Source organism: Gopherus flavomarginatus, chromosome 3 (assembly GCF_025201925.1).
Source record: "Gopherus flavomarginatus isolate rGopFla2 chromosome 3, rGopFla2.mat.asm, whole genome shotgun sequence".
Lineage (NCBI taxonomy): Eukaryota > Metazoa > Chordata > Testudines > Testudinidae > Gopherus > Gopherus flavomarginatus.
In genome coordinates this window covers 283,452,542-283,467,834 of record NC_066619.1, presented here as the reverse complement: position 1 = coordinate 283,467,834, position 15,293 = coordinate 283,452,542, and the positions used below count along the sequence as shown (strand labels likewise).

Genomic DNA, 15,293 nt, shown 5'->3' with positions numbered 1-15,293 from the left:
AGTCTACAGAAGGATTTAGTTAGAGAGTTACTGCAATAAGGAATACTCCTGCCCTGACTGGGAGGTGAACTGGATGGAACCCAATGGGACATTTTGTCGTGACTGCCTTCTAGGATTCCGAGATTAACACCGTGATTAGCCACGTTTTGCAAGGTCTTCTCTTTCAACTGAAAAATAGGATTCAAATATGCAAACGAGTGTGTGGACCAAAGACATGTCAGAGGGTTTGCCGCTATCTTAGCTTCCGCTTCAGGGAAATATTCAGCTTAACTGACTTAATCTCTCTCTCATGGTTTGCACATTGCAGTATGTATTTCATCAAAGCATGAAACAAGCCATTTTTGACATCTTTTAACAAGTATTTCTACACATTGCTGCACACTCAGTGGGACGGGCACTCTCCAGGTGTGGCCCAGGACTAAATCTAAGCACTCAGTGTCAGGCTCATGCAATTGACTGTTTTCAACCTGCCTCTAGTTTATGAAACTAGCCCTATGCAGAGAATAGAAATACATTTTCTTGGAAAAAATGGGAGAATCTGTGCTTACTGTCAAGCTGTCATGACCCGTTCTGGAGGCATGCTTTCATGCTGCTGGCTGGCGAGCATAGCCTTGAACGCAATTACTTCCTAGCATGAAACTGACAAGGGCGACACAAAGCAGACTGCAAGGACGGTGCAGACAGCATCGCAGTATGAAAGGTGTCCGTTGGCATGGGGCTAAACACACAAATCTCTCATTTCATCCAACTTTTACCACCAAATTCTGATTAAAAGATGAGCTGGAGATCCACATTAAAGAAAGAAATGTATCTCACCAAAAAACCTTCCAATTAACTTTACCATGTCTATGAATGACCAATGAATTGTTCTTTAAAAAATATGGCTTTTCATTTTTTATTTCATGCTACTCATAAAACAAGGAAGGCTACCTATGATTATACAGATAACGTGGGAAGCTAGGGAACATGGCGGGAGGGGGCGAGGAAAGTGTATATTTGAGGGAAACATACTTTGATTGTCATTCAACGTAAACCCACAACCACAACTGGCTTTGGGACACAGTAAAAGATGCATATAAAATGTTTGCTGTTTGACAAGTGATAAGCAAAACAGCTGTTATAAACTCTAAGACAGCAGTTGTCCAAGTCTTACCCCACTGAAGTGGTTTGAAGAGGTGACTTTCAAATTTAGCTCTGTCAAGTTCCTACCGTTTCACATGATAGAACAGTGACAGAGCAAAAGTGTCCATGGAACACCCCAAATGCATATTTATAGAAAAACAAGGGTTCGTTTTTTTCAAATTGCCTGTGGTGAGAAAGTCAGCACAGCTCCATGTATGTGCAGGGGGTGCAGAAAATTCCTTGCAGGATCAGAGCTTCGCACAGTGAAAATCTGTGCAGATAGGGAATTTATATTTATGTAAAATGTCATGCACTGCCCTGTATGAACAAATGATATCTGTACTTCCCAGAGGCTTTAGAATGACACAGCATGGTCAATTACCTGAGCAATACCCTACTTGTATCAAGACAGCATCACTCCCACACTCAAAGATATAGTGTTGCCTGTCCTGAACTGCAGATTCCACTAGGCAGGCTGGGTGAGTCAGGTCTTTACTGTATCCCAGCACAGATTACATCTTCGGCAAGTTATCAAAAATGCTGAAGACCAGTTAGTGGAAGAGAAAGAATAGAATACACTTAGCAGCAGGAAACTTACAAACAAATACAATTAGAGAAAACTTGTGTAGAGAAGAGTATTTGACAGAGGAGCAGAAATACTAGAAAGGAAACAACAAGTGGACCATCGTATAGCTGTATCCTGGCTCATGTTGAATTCACTTGGGTGCATACTGCCCTTATAAACCATATTAACACTACACGTACGCTGGCCAGCAGTTAATACACTGCTTCATGTAAGTTAAAACATCGGAGAAGTATTTTTATGGCATTTAATTCTTTAGGAAAAAACCACAGCATTCCTCTTCAAAATCCCTGCATTCATCTGCGTCTCTTTGGAGAAGAACCAACACCCCTATATTACCTAAAACACAAGGTCATGGTTGCTTTACTGACAACTCCGCATGTGGTGTTGAAACACTTATGTATGCAAAAGCATGAGATTCGGCAATGACAACTCATTTCTTTCCTGCGAGGCATTTAAGACAATATTGCAAATGGACCATGCATGTAACCGAATGAATAAGTTTGATATGGAAACAAACCATGCAGAACTGAATTCCCAAATGTAAGTGGGTGTGTGGAGATTCATTATCATCATCATCAAACTTTAATGTAGCTTTGCAGAAGTGTCATTGGATGACAGATTACAATGCACATCAATTGGATTCGGAGAGGGTTCGCAATCCATTACGGGTTAAAAGCTGTTCCGGCATGAATCAGAGTCACAGTGGTGAGGAGATCATCGATACAAGGGATTATGCAGATTAAACAAATACCCTGTGCATCTGAAAGTTTTCAGAATGCAAACTATGTCAACCCTGAAAACAAGAGGCACTGCATCATTATGGCAGGAGAGACAAAGCAGGTGGGGTTTAATAGACAAAAAAAGATTGTTTTAATAGGAGAGAAACATCAGTCATCGAGTCTTACTTCATTCAGACTTTCTATCCAACCCCATCCATCTTCAGTGCCAAGAGATGACAGGGCCCTGCTCCCTTCTTCCCCCCGCCTGGTATATCAATAATGCCCATTTCTACCATAACAAATGACTCGCTAGAATGGCCCTTTCCCCTAAACTGGCTTGCCAAGCTCTAGGGATGCCTTAGTACCTGCTACGGTTAACATGACTATAATGGGATCCCTTGTGAGGCAGGCATCAATGGGCGGAGCCTTTTGTACCCATCTTCATAAACAGCCACTTTGTCATTCATGGCTGGGGAATGTCTGCAAAAGAGGGAACTAGGGGAGAAAAAAAAAACACACACACACACCCTACACAACCCAGAATGCAAATTCCTTCGCCCTCCTGAAACGCTTCTCCGGGCATTATCTGCGAACAAAAGTGCTCCATGCAGGCAGTCTCTGCATCACTGCTCTCTCTGTCAGCAACACCTGCTTAGTGTCAGCGCAGAGAGTTTCAGAGTTATCTTTTTGCCATGTCTGCAGAAGCCAACCAGAGCACAATGGGCCCAGTGCTCTCCGTTTCCCCTACACCAACTCGTTCACCTCGGCCACTCCTAGGACCCTGGATAGCTAAATAAGTTGGCGGTCTTGAGTACTGGGGAGAAAGGGAGAGAATATAGGTCTCTGGCCTGAATCACCAATGCTGCTTCCCCTCCCCTCCCTTTTCCTTAAGACCTGATGGTCTTCAGTCACACATCTTAAAAGAAAAACAAAAAACAAAAACACAAAGACTTACTTGTCTCAAGTCGATGAAGGCCAACTGCAGTGTGTCCCCTTGGAACCCAGGCACTGGCCCGGATCTGGCAAACTCTGTGGGAAAGAAAAGAGGATAAAAAGCGCCTTTAACTAACCATGGACAGGGAGATTGGCAGACGGATGACAGGGAAGACAAGAGAGACTGGGGGAGAGGAGGACTGCACTTCTAAGGAGTCATGTCTCCCTCCCTTCAACTTCTTTGTTTGCCCTTCAAAATTTGTGTCATCAAAACACCATTAATTCCACCGTCCTGACAGCAAGGAAACTGTACTAATTCGACCTGAAATTTATTCCCATGAGCCGCACTGGGCTTCAGAGTATTTGTTTTGTGAATGGACAAACAACTTGCAAAGAAGAAAGGGGAGGTGGGGGTGGAAAAGTTTTTCCTCTCAACACAATAAAATCTTCAGCTGTGAAAATCTTTTCAGTTCCGAAAGCTATTTATATTTTAGGGCACTGAAGGTATTTTCTAATTTCACGCCTGTCACCGAGTTCCATAAGCATTCATCAAAAAAATATGCCCAGCAGCACCATTAATTATTCTGTAGCAGATTATCTGCATTTTCTGGTATGAAACATTATTGCCCGTATACAAGCACCCAAAATGGGAAGAACTGCCCCCACTGTGTGGCCTATTCCTTTATTTTGGAGGTGGATTTCTGACATCTGAATAACGTTGGTTTATAAAGCAAAGAACGCTTCCAAAGCCACGTCGGCCCCTTTCTGGTGTAATCCGGCCCTAATTCTACACTCTGGTGGTTTATTTTTCTTTTAATGTATTGGTTAAACTCAGTCTAAAACTAATATGGGGGACCATACATTATGATTTCAGGTTAGAGGATCATTTCACAGCTCTTGGTTGATAATTCTCACAAAGAGGCTGATAACCGTATTTCTCCTTGCTGAGCACTTGCGTTGAAGGCCTGTTTCAGGCTATCTGATCTTGCCCAAGTTTACTAAACCAACCATTAGAACGACTCGTCATACAAAACCAGGACCTCACTTAGATACAACGATCATGGCTGAATCTCTAACCTCACTTTACTCCCTCATGTCTAAGTGCACGTGGTTTGTGACGTCACCTAGGAATACCATACGCCAATGGTATGTCCTATGCTTTTGCCTGGCTCAATGTTGTTGCTTTAGTGGAATTACAATATGACAGCCTGGGACAGTTTGCAGGAGACACCGTTTACTTTGTGCCATGCCTGTACAGAAGAAGAAAAAATGCTCCAAGCTACAGCTTTTAAATAAAATGATCCCAACACTCATGATTTAGCATCTACTTCAGCACAGTTATCCATCATGTCAGGACTTTTTAAGATTGGGGAGCAGCCCTCAGCCTAGCATGAAGCCTTCACAGAACAAGAAGGGTGTAAAGGAGGATAAAACCAAGGTTCTACTTCCCTTGTTCATGCCCAGACTAAGGTACTGAGGGATAATATATGGTTAATCACAAAGCCCTAAATGGTGCCACCTCACTCCATATATTCCCTTCACTGGAAGCCTGCTTCCATTATTTTTCTCACTTTGAAGTAATACCAAGAAGGAAAAATACATTTAAGAATCACATTTTTAAGGCCCTGATCCTGCAGTCCAGTCACTTGAGCAGTCCCACTGGCTTTAATGAGCCACCCAGAATTTGCCCTATTTCCAAATTCTCATGCAATTAAGATCATTTGTCCCCCCTCCATCGCAACCTTTTTGTTCAACTGTCGGAGAAGGCACATCCTGCAATTTGGAGATTGGCTGCCATGTCCTTTTTAAAGTGCCAATTTTCAAACGTCCATAGTTTTACTTTTTAATATTTTAAAATACCAAAACAGTCTAAACTGGCATTATGACTAACCTCTCAACCAGGCATTTCCAAAGTGACTCTCACTGTAGTACAATAAAGGAATAGAATATTTGGAAAATTGCAGAAAGTCAGAGGCAGTCAGATTAATAAACAGCTTTTCAAAACCAAAATTCCACACCTGTGCTACTAACAGAAACTTAATTTAACGAAGAATTTAAAAAAATCTATTTAAATTTCACCATTCAAGATGTTTGGCAAAAAAAGGTCCATCTCTGATGGTCCCTAAATATGGGCATGAGGCCTAAATTTAGACCTGTATGTTTGACAAGTTTGGTTTTGATTTGCATTTGCACATCATGCAGATTGTACAGTTAAACTAGGCTGCTCAGTTTCGAGTCAGTTCTCCAGGTACAGTACACTGGGCTGCAATGTCTGGGCTGCAAACAGTCCAGGGGAAAGTTGAAATTTAAAATGACAAACTATTTTCATTGAATTAGTTTTAAATTTCATTAAACTATTTATATTCGTTTTACTGTGCATTTTGTATAAACTTATTTAACAGACTCAATTTCACCCGCGTGCTCACGGGACAGTCCATGCTCTAAGAGGGACTTAAGCAATGCAGAGGTCTCATGTAGGTGCTCTGAAAGAGGCGATTTTCTGTTACATGCCCATCCCTACAGCATCTGGGCATGTTCACATAATACAAAAACCCAATATTAAGCCTTTAACTTTGAGCATATACTATCTGAACACCACACACATTTTAAATGCAGGAAAAAGCCTTCTGGCTTCCCAAGAATGCATGAAAAATATCACTGAGATGGTGTATTTAAGGGGCCTGTCTATAGATTTACTGCACTGGGGCACTGTGTTGTAACAAAGGCGTGTTTTGAGAGGGGTAGGAGTAATGCTTGCTTCTATGGATGTGGCCAAATCCTGTTATATCTATAGCCAAGTGAACACTGGGAGAAATATCAGAAATTATTTTTTTTTTAAAAAGCCAGTTTGTAAATTCAAGTGTCTAAAAGCTGCTAGAAACTAATTTAGAATTCTAAACTCAACTGTAAGATTCCCAATTTGTGCAAATTTAGCTTTCAAATATTCATGATAATTTGTTTGCAAAAGATCTGCTGATGATATTCTTGAATGTTTCCAGATAAGCAATATATTCCCAAATCTTGTGATCTGTTTAGGGGAAATTCAAGGTAAAATCCATCCCATTCATTACTTGTGTCCAATTATTAGCTCTGCTCTAGTTATGTTGAGGAACCATGTTACAACCCTGTCTGTAGTGGGGTGTCGCACACTTTAATAAACAGCTGTAATAAAGTATGGTCCATCCTGTGCAGGGAAGAGTAACCCATGTTACAGCACCTCTGTATTAAACATATCACTAACTCAGCGCAGAGTGGCTCAAACGGTAACTCCTCAAAAAACTGGTGGAGGCATGTATTGCATGAATAATACATCCAAGGAGTGAAAAAGGCGATGAGATCATTATTATACTACATGTATTACAGTACAAATGAGATCACAGATCTTGCTTGTATGATGCAATGTGCATACTGACTTCAAGGGATTGGAACAGGAATGAATGGGGTGTTTCACCACATTATTATTACAAAGTACTGCAGCACCCTCTGTACTCATAGTTCACGTTTTACATACCAATGCCACAAACTTATCTGGGGAAAGGAAATGGACAAAGTCCTTCTAAAAAGGAACAGAGCTTTAAAGGAGAGACACAGCCAGTTCTTGGTTTTAATCTCCTCAATCAGGTTTCGGTACAGTTTTCTCAGAACGACCTAGCACAGTGGTGGCCTCGGCACTGTCAGATTCGTTTATTGTACTTTCTTCACTACCAAGGCGAGCGGCGAGATAGAGCAAGCCACCTACCACACGGCCCCTTGAGCAGAAAATCACAAGAGAATAGAGCAGATCTGTATGCGGCTGTTTGTACAAAGCATTTAGCCGGCTAAAAGTTTGAGCGCTTGTGTTCAGGCCAAAGTAGTAATGTCTTTGCAAGGGCTACAGCTAGGGACAGCCAGGGCAGGTTACAGAGGGACTCCAGCCTCTCTTCCAAAAGGCTTCTCCAATGAAAGAATCAAGGAACTGCTAAGCAATGAACAAAGAATAAAGAGTTCAAACACACAAGGAAAAAAGGCACCCATTGTAAATTAATGATACAGAATTTCAGAATCTCCTTTCATTTACTGTACACAGCTAGACATGCAAATATACAAGTACAGAGAGATTCTACTACATTGTGTGTAGTTAGGAGTAAACACCGTTGGCTTCTTTATTCCCAAATTCACTAATTTAGGGACAAGGTTTTCTGCATGATACGTGTCCCACCTTCAGAACGATGGTGTGGACAGGTGGTACAAAGATTTTGTTAGCACTCATTTACTGCAATCTGCATAATTTGCACATGGTTTCACTACTTGTGAATAATGCAGTTATCCCAAACTCGTGCCAATTAAATGTTTATTCCAAACCATGAAGTTCTGTTTTCACACACACACACACACACACTCTCTCTCTCTAGGCCTCTTTTGTCACTATAGTAGCTGAATCTATATACACACATATTTTTCTGATATTATATCATGTGTATTATGTATTTTACACACACACACACACACACACACACACACACACACACACACACACACACACACCCTTGCAAAATCCTACCTTCCCACTTGCCCATGCTGTTCAATATTTTTGCCCCATGTCAAGATGATAATTATAGAAGCACATTTTCTGCATGGGCTCGTAAATGCTCAGAAGACTTTTGCAAAGCTGACACATATACTTTATTACTCTTCTATACACCGACATTGTTGGTAGGACTAGTGGAGGAGGTGGGTTTTTAGCAGACCTTTGGAGGGAGGGGGGGCCTTGGACTATAATAGCTGAGAGTCTGTTGCAGGCAAAGGGGTGGCATCAAGGTAGGGTTTGAACTGTGGCTGCCAGAGGCCTCCCCCCACCCTATTATGGGATTATGAAGTTTCATACAGAGAAGATTTAATCCTAGATGCTACAATGAGTCTGGACCAAATAATAGTAGAAGGGGACAAGGGTTTTTAAATCAATTTGATATTATGAAAATCACTGAACAGTAAGGAAACAGAAAGGGCAGGAAAAAGACTTGGTAGGGAGGAGTTTGAAGAAACAAATTAGGGAAATCTTGGGTGGCAGGAGAGAAGCAAGCTCCTCCCATCTATCTGGAGAAAGAGCAGGAGGGGAGGGCTAGCTTGGTAGGTGTTAACAATATGTGAGAGGACACAAAGATAATTGGCACATCTGGAAATGAGGGACGAATAAAAATTAGAAATTAGACGGCAATCCTGTAGAGTATCTAATGAGAGCCCCAGACTTCACAGTGCTCCAGAGCTGGGATGTATAACAGCGATTGAGTCTGAGAGTTGTAACAGTGGTGGCGCATAGCTGAACAGCATACAGGGTGGAACTTGAGATGTAGGAAAGAGAACATGGGAGCGAAGGGCAAACGGAGAGAACTAAGATGCAGGTGTGCTCAAAGGTATGTATAAAGAGGTGGGTGACAGTGAGATTTTGAACAGAATTGGGAAGAGGAGTTGAGTGAAGAGAGCAAATACACAGCCATAAGATCCATCAAGGGAAATACCAGACTAAGTAAGACGACTAAAGGACTTGGGGATGGTTAGGAATTTGAAGGACAGATGGTGACAGGGCTCATCTGCATACAGAACGAAGACCCCAGGAAGGATAGGAAAAGGAGATCAAGTTGTATGAAGGAACAGTTTCCACCAGCAAGAAAGTTGCCTGCTATGGAGTTATTCTCAGCTTCCATAGTGCTGAAAAGGTCTATGGCTTTCTCTACAATATCCTGGGCAAGGAATGGATTTCCACCGGTAAGCAGTGTCAAGCATAGGATGTACACGTATATTGTATCTATTTATGTACAAATGGCTAATTCAGCAGAAGATGCATATTGTGGATGGCTCAGGAATAAGAATCAGATTGGGATACTTCCAGAAAGGGGTGGGGGCAAAAATTTGCACAGAAAAAAGGAACACACGCATAATCTATACACATTTTGGACACCTACATACATGGTATGCCTTAGTGTATACCATACATTTACACACATTCATTAAAAAAATCGAGATGTGCATGTAACTTAAAATAATCATGTGCACTAACTTTCCTCTCTCTCTAATCCCACCACATTGTTACTAGTACTCACTGCCCTCTTATGTGTGTGAGACAAACATCTCTCACTTTGGGTGTAGTAGAATAAATTTATTAGTGATGATGATGATTAGGGTTAGGGTGGAAAGAACTCTTAGGGGGTCAAGTTAACGTGAATGAGTTTGGAGGAGAAAAGTTCACTGGAGAGGAGTCTTGAAGGAGCAGTAAAGAGGAGGATGAGGAGCACTGCAGGTGGTGTGGAGGTCTGCAATGCTCTTAGAGAGAATAAATAACAAATCAAGCAAAGCTGCATATCCTTTGGTTGCCTGAGATTCTGCAGGAAGGTGCTGGAATACGAGGATGTATGCGTAAAGAAAAAGAACAGGAATTGAATACATGGCCTAAATACAGTGGATTAGAACATATAAAACAAAGCACATTTTAGTTGCTAGAAGCTAAAAGCAGGAATCAGCTGGAGGTAAATGCCACACACAGCAGAACTGGTTGATAGAGAGCTCCCTTGGTAGAATCCAGTGTTAGCAAAGGAATTGGTGACAGGTAAGAATACACAGGTCCAGAAGCGCTGAAGACAGTTAGTTGGGCCATGCTGAAAAATGGAGTGATATTGGGAATGAATAAAGTTTCTTGCCACACAGGGGAGGCTCCTGTTTCAGCTAGTTCACAGAAACTCAAATATCAGAGGGGTAGCCATGTTAGTCTGGATCTGTAAAAGTGGCACCTTATAGACTAACGAACGTACTGGAGCATGAGCTTTCGTGGGTGAATGCATCCAACAAAGTGGGTATCCACCCACGAAAGCTCATGCTCCAATACGTTTGTTAGTCTATAATGTGCCACAGAACTCTTTGCCGCTTTCACAGAAAGTGTGCCCCCCCCCCCAAATGGCTAATAGGACACCATTAAAGTACAGTTTTTCTTCATCAGGGCCCTAAACACAGCCATGCTGCTGAAAAGTACCAGGCATCCCATTCACTTCAATGGATGTCAAAGAAAACTGCATAGTCACTACCATTTTTCCTGGTCATCATTGTATATGTGTTTATCTGTACCAGTGAACAGATAGACATTTCACACAAGACTCACTGTTGTATAAATTTTGATGGACTATGTGGGTCCAAAGAGTCAGAGGTGTTAACATGACTGTGCCGCTGTCCAATATTTAACTGTGTTAAACAAGGTTCATGGTTTGGTATACAGAGACCTCAGCCTCCTTAGCACCAGGGCAAACACGCCATTAAAAATCTTTTTAACCTTTTGTTAAAGATATGGAAAAAGAGGTAAAACTAGTTCAAGTAAAGTATTAAATAAGGCTTTTATTTTAATCATAAGACTTATTCCCTTTTCCTTTAGCTGTAGAGGGATTTTATAAGGAAAACCCGTTTGTTGGACAGTCCCTTAGATGGTATTAACTGCCCTTTTTGGGAGAAAGAGAAGTGAGTTGAGATGGGCTGTAGATACTGTTAAAGTCCAATCCCATTTCCTAGAACACAAGTCAAGACAAACACGCACAAAAGGGGAGAACAGCAAAGACAGAAAATGCAACTTCTGTCTTTGGTGTTAACTTTCACTTCCACCCTCAGTGCTCGAAAAACACAGTCCCACAGTACATGGTTTTATCAGCCATTCCGAGACATGGCAAACTTGTCCCAGCATCAGGCTCTGTGGGGCATTGCTTTTGGCTGCCTCTTGTGTCACCTGCTCACACCAGTGCTGCAGAAGATACAGCACTGGCCAGCTAAGCCAGACTCTTATTAGACAGCAAAAAAAAGAAGATGGATAGGAAAGAGAAGAAATAAGGAGAGGAAGGAAAAGGACACAGTGGGGGGAAGGGGGGAGAAGGGGAGAAATTCTCACATCTCAGGTGGTGTTTGGGATTATGCTGGAGCCAGTGGAGGAGGTGATGTCATCTGGATTGCTCTCCTGGCCTGGTCTGGTCAGGATGTCTCTCAGGATCAGGATGTCAAAGGCCAGTGGTGTCAGAGTGGATGCTGGGTCCCATGGTGGGGCTAGCAGCCATGAAGGTGAACCTCATTCCTTCCCCTTCTTTCAGTCAGTAATTTTTGTGCTTGTTCTCCAGTTCCCCCAAAGTCTCCCCAAAATGAAGTGATGGGCTGAATAGCTCATCCTTTCATTATTTTGTCCACCAGTTAGGCCTAATTTCAGTTAATTGATTTTCAGTCCCATATTTTTCTTATTGATCTTAACACAGTCCCTGAGTTATATCAAGAGGCCATTTTATTCACAATAATTCAGTCCATCTCCCTTTTACACCTTTTCCTGTCAATATTTGTGTGTGATTGGAACATTTATCCACTTCCTTAAAATTCGGGTAAACTTGTAGACACAATTATAACACTACCACCTCCTTTCTCATTTCCCTCCTTCCCACTACTAACACATCTGAGCATCCAGTGAGAAGTAAAATTATATGGCAGACTGGTAATTCCTCAAAGGATGTCTAACTATTAATGAGTGTCGTCTGTTTGCACATGCAGGAATTACAGGCAGTTTTAGTTCATCGTAGAATCCTCTCAGTTGCTCTAAGTGGCAATGAAATCACTCTCATCCCTAAGGTTGGTACATCTGTTAGTGTTAACGCAAACACTGGTCTCTCATTCTCCTCCAAAAGACTATGATATTTGCCCCAAGGATAAAGATTAAAAGATGGATGCAGCGACAAATGGAGCCCTGAGTGTAGTTTTGGTGCTTCTGAATTTAGGGTCTGACTCTGGTGTAAAAGATCTGGCTGGTGAGAAAGCAGTATTAGAAGGCGCACTGATAGGGCTAGCACAGAGGTGGGCAAACTTTTTGGCCTGAGGGCCACACCGAGGTTCTGAAACTATGTAGGGCTGGTGTAGTGTATGAAATTGCTCCTGGTAGGAATGTGCTACTTACAGGGTACTACTTACAGCAGCCAGTCCTGGTGCTCCGCGAGTAGCACATTCCTATGGGGAGCAATTTAATATACGACATCCAGTGGCTGTTGCAGTCTCACCACCCAGAGCTCTGGCGGCACGGCGAACTCAGGCTGTGGGGGAGTGCCTGGGGGCTAGCCTCCCCGGCTGGGAGCTCAAGAGCCGGGCAGGACGGTACTGCAGGCCAGATGTGGCCTGTGGGCCGTAGTTTGCCCACCTCTGGGCTAGCAGCTCCTAAAACCAAGGATTACTCAGCCAAAAGGAAACTCTAATTATGGAGTCAAGTATCAGAGGGGTAGCTGTGTTAGTCTGGATCAGTAAAAAGCAACAAAGAGTCCTGTGGCACCTTACAGACTAACAGATGTATAAGCTTTCATGGGTGAATATTCACTTTGTCAGATGTCTCTTTCCTTCTTGATATTTTAGAGTAGTGGTTCTCAACCCTTCCAGACTACTGTACCCCTTTCAGGAGTCTGATTTATCTTGTGTACCTCAAGTTTCACCTAATTTAAAAACTACATGCTTACAAAATCAGACATAAAAGTACAAAAGTGTCACAGCTTGCTATTTCTGAAAAATCGCTTACTTTCTTATTTTGTCTATATGAAATTTTAGTTTGCACTGACTTCGCCAGAGCTTTTTATGTAGCCTGTTGTAAAACTAGGCAAATATCTAGATGAGTGAGGTATCCTCTCGAAGATAGGCCATAGAACTTCCCCCCCAGCAACATTCCTAGAATATATCCTGTAGAAAAAAACATAAGAACATAAGAACGGCCGTACCGAGTCAGACCAAAGGTCCATCTAGCCCAGTATCTGTCTACCGACAGTGGCCAATGCCAGGTGCCCCAGAGGGAGTGAAGCTAACAGGCAATGATCAAGTGATCTCTCTCCTGCCATCCATCTCCATCCTCTGATGAACAGAGGCCAGGGACACCATTCCTTACCCATCCTGGCTATTAGCCATTTATGGACTTAACCACCATGAATTTATCCAGTTCTCTTTTAAACATTGTTATAGTCCTAGCCTTCACAACCTCCTCAGGTAAGGAGTTCCACAAGTTGACTGTGCGCTGCATGAAGAAGAACTTCCTTTTATTTGTTTTAAACCTGCTGCTTATTAATTTCATTTGGTGACCCCTAGTTCTTGTATTATGGGAATAAGTAAATAACTTTTCCTTATCCACTTTCTCTACATCACTCATGATTTTATATACCTCTATCATATCCCCCCTTAGTCTCCTCTTTTCCAAGCTGAAGAGTCCTAGCCTCTTTAATCCTTCCTCGTATGGGACCCTCTCCAAACTCCTAATTATTTTAGTTGCCCTTTTCTGAACCTTTTCTAGTGCTAGAATATCTTTTCTGAGGTAAGGAGACCACATCTGTACACAGTATTCGAGATGTGGACGTATCATGGATTTATATAAGGGCAATAATATATTCTCAGTCTTATTCTCTACCCACTTTTTAATGATTCCTAACATCCTGTTTGCTTTTTTGACAGCCTCTGCGCACTGCATGGACATCTTCAGAGAACTATCCACGATGATGCCAAGATCTTTTTCCTGACCCGCTGTAGCTAAATTAGCCCCCAATCTTGATTTAAAAATCATCAGTGATGCGCCATCACAACCCTTTGTAAATTGTTGCAATGGTTAATGACCGTCACTGCTAAAAATATATGCCTTATTTCCAGTCTCAATTTGTCTAGCTTCAATTTCCAGATATTGGATTGTGTTAATCATAGAATTATGGAAGATTAGGGTTGGAAGAGACCTCAGGAGGTCATCCAGTCCTACCCTCTGCTTAGAAGGACCAACACCAACTTTCTTAGCTAGACTAAAGAGCCCATTATTGAATATTTTTCCTCATATAGATACTTTTAGACTGTAAACATGTCACCCTTTAACCTCTTTGTTAAACTAAACAGATTGAGCTCTGAGTCCGTCACTATAAGACATGTTTACTAGTTCTTTAATCGTTCTCATGGGTCTTCTCTGAACCCTCTCCAACTTATCAACCTCTTTCTTGTATTATGGGCACCAGAACTGGACACAGGATTCCAGAAATGGTTACAGATGTGAAGTAGGCATGTGTTTTGGGAAAATATGACACCAAGCTACAATTCTCAGGGAACTGAATGGTGTGTGCCACATTCTTTAATGCTTTCTCTTTTGAATGAGCTATGATTAGGATATTGTTTAAGATGTGTAAAGATCATCTGTAGGGATATTAATATTTTGTAAAATACCTTGGGTAATATGTGAGACCAAAATGCAAAGCCTTATTCTGTAGTTGGAGATCCTTACAAGAGGAGAAAGGTAAGAAATTATGATGAGAAGGCTGAACAGAGGCATAGCAAGTATGCTTCTGGAACTTTGGCCAAAGTTTCAATAACTCATTTCACAATTTCCATATTGAACTTGAATTCCCTCAATGACTTTCAAACCCAACACTTTTTGCTGAATTTCCCTTTTAACAGCCAAATTATCAAGGTAGTGAGAATTTCAGAGAATGACCCCCCACTCCCCAAGTTATCAAATTGAGCCAAACTGAATCAAATTCAATAAAAACATCCATTCCTCTAAGGCTCCGGACAAAGAAGAGCCTGGAACTCCATTTACTTCAAGAGGCAGAACAAATCTGACAGATGTTTCAAAGGGGTGTGCCTGAGCCTTCAGATGCTGACAGGTCTGAGCTGCGTCAACAACAGCAGAGAACAACAACTCACTGCTGGATTGTCAGACATTTTAAAGTACAAGAAAGTAAAAGTTTTCAGATGAAATTGGAAGTTTTGTGACAGGAAGGCTGGTATCTGTCAATAAGTAATAGATAATGTTGGGCATATGTATAGAAAGAACTGAGTTATGGATGTCTAAAGGTTACTTTTCCAAACCCAGACAAATACATGGAATGGAAAGAGCGGATGATAAGCTCTCTGATGAATTAAGATGTTTAATATTTGGAAGAGGTGAA

The 15,293-nt window shown here is 41.7% G+C and overlaps 1 protein-coding gene across 3 annotated transcripts in view; it reads right to left on the bottom strand.

Annotated features, from left to right (window-relative positions):
* EXOC6B (exocyst complex component 6B) overlaps window positions 1-15,293 on the bottom strand; it is a 435,787-nt gene that overhangs the window by 97,738 nt on the left and 322,756 nt on the right. For 2 of the 3 annotated variants that reach the window (XM_050943361.1, XM_050943362.1), the window contains one exon: window positions 3,383-3,456. In XM_050943361.1, coding sequence (XP_050799318.1) covers window positions 3,383-3,456 — 74 coding nt within the window. Of the gene's footprint in view, window positions 1-1,938; window positions 2,502-3,382; window positions 3,457-15,293 lie in introns of those variants that run through there. The other variant, XM_050943363.1, reaches the window with a different exon arrangement.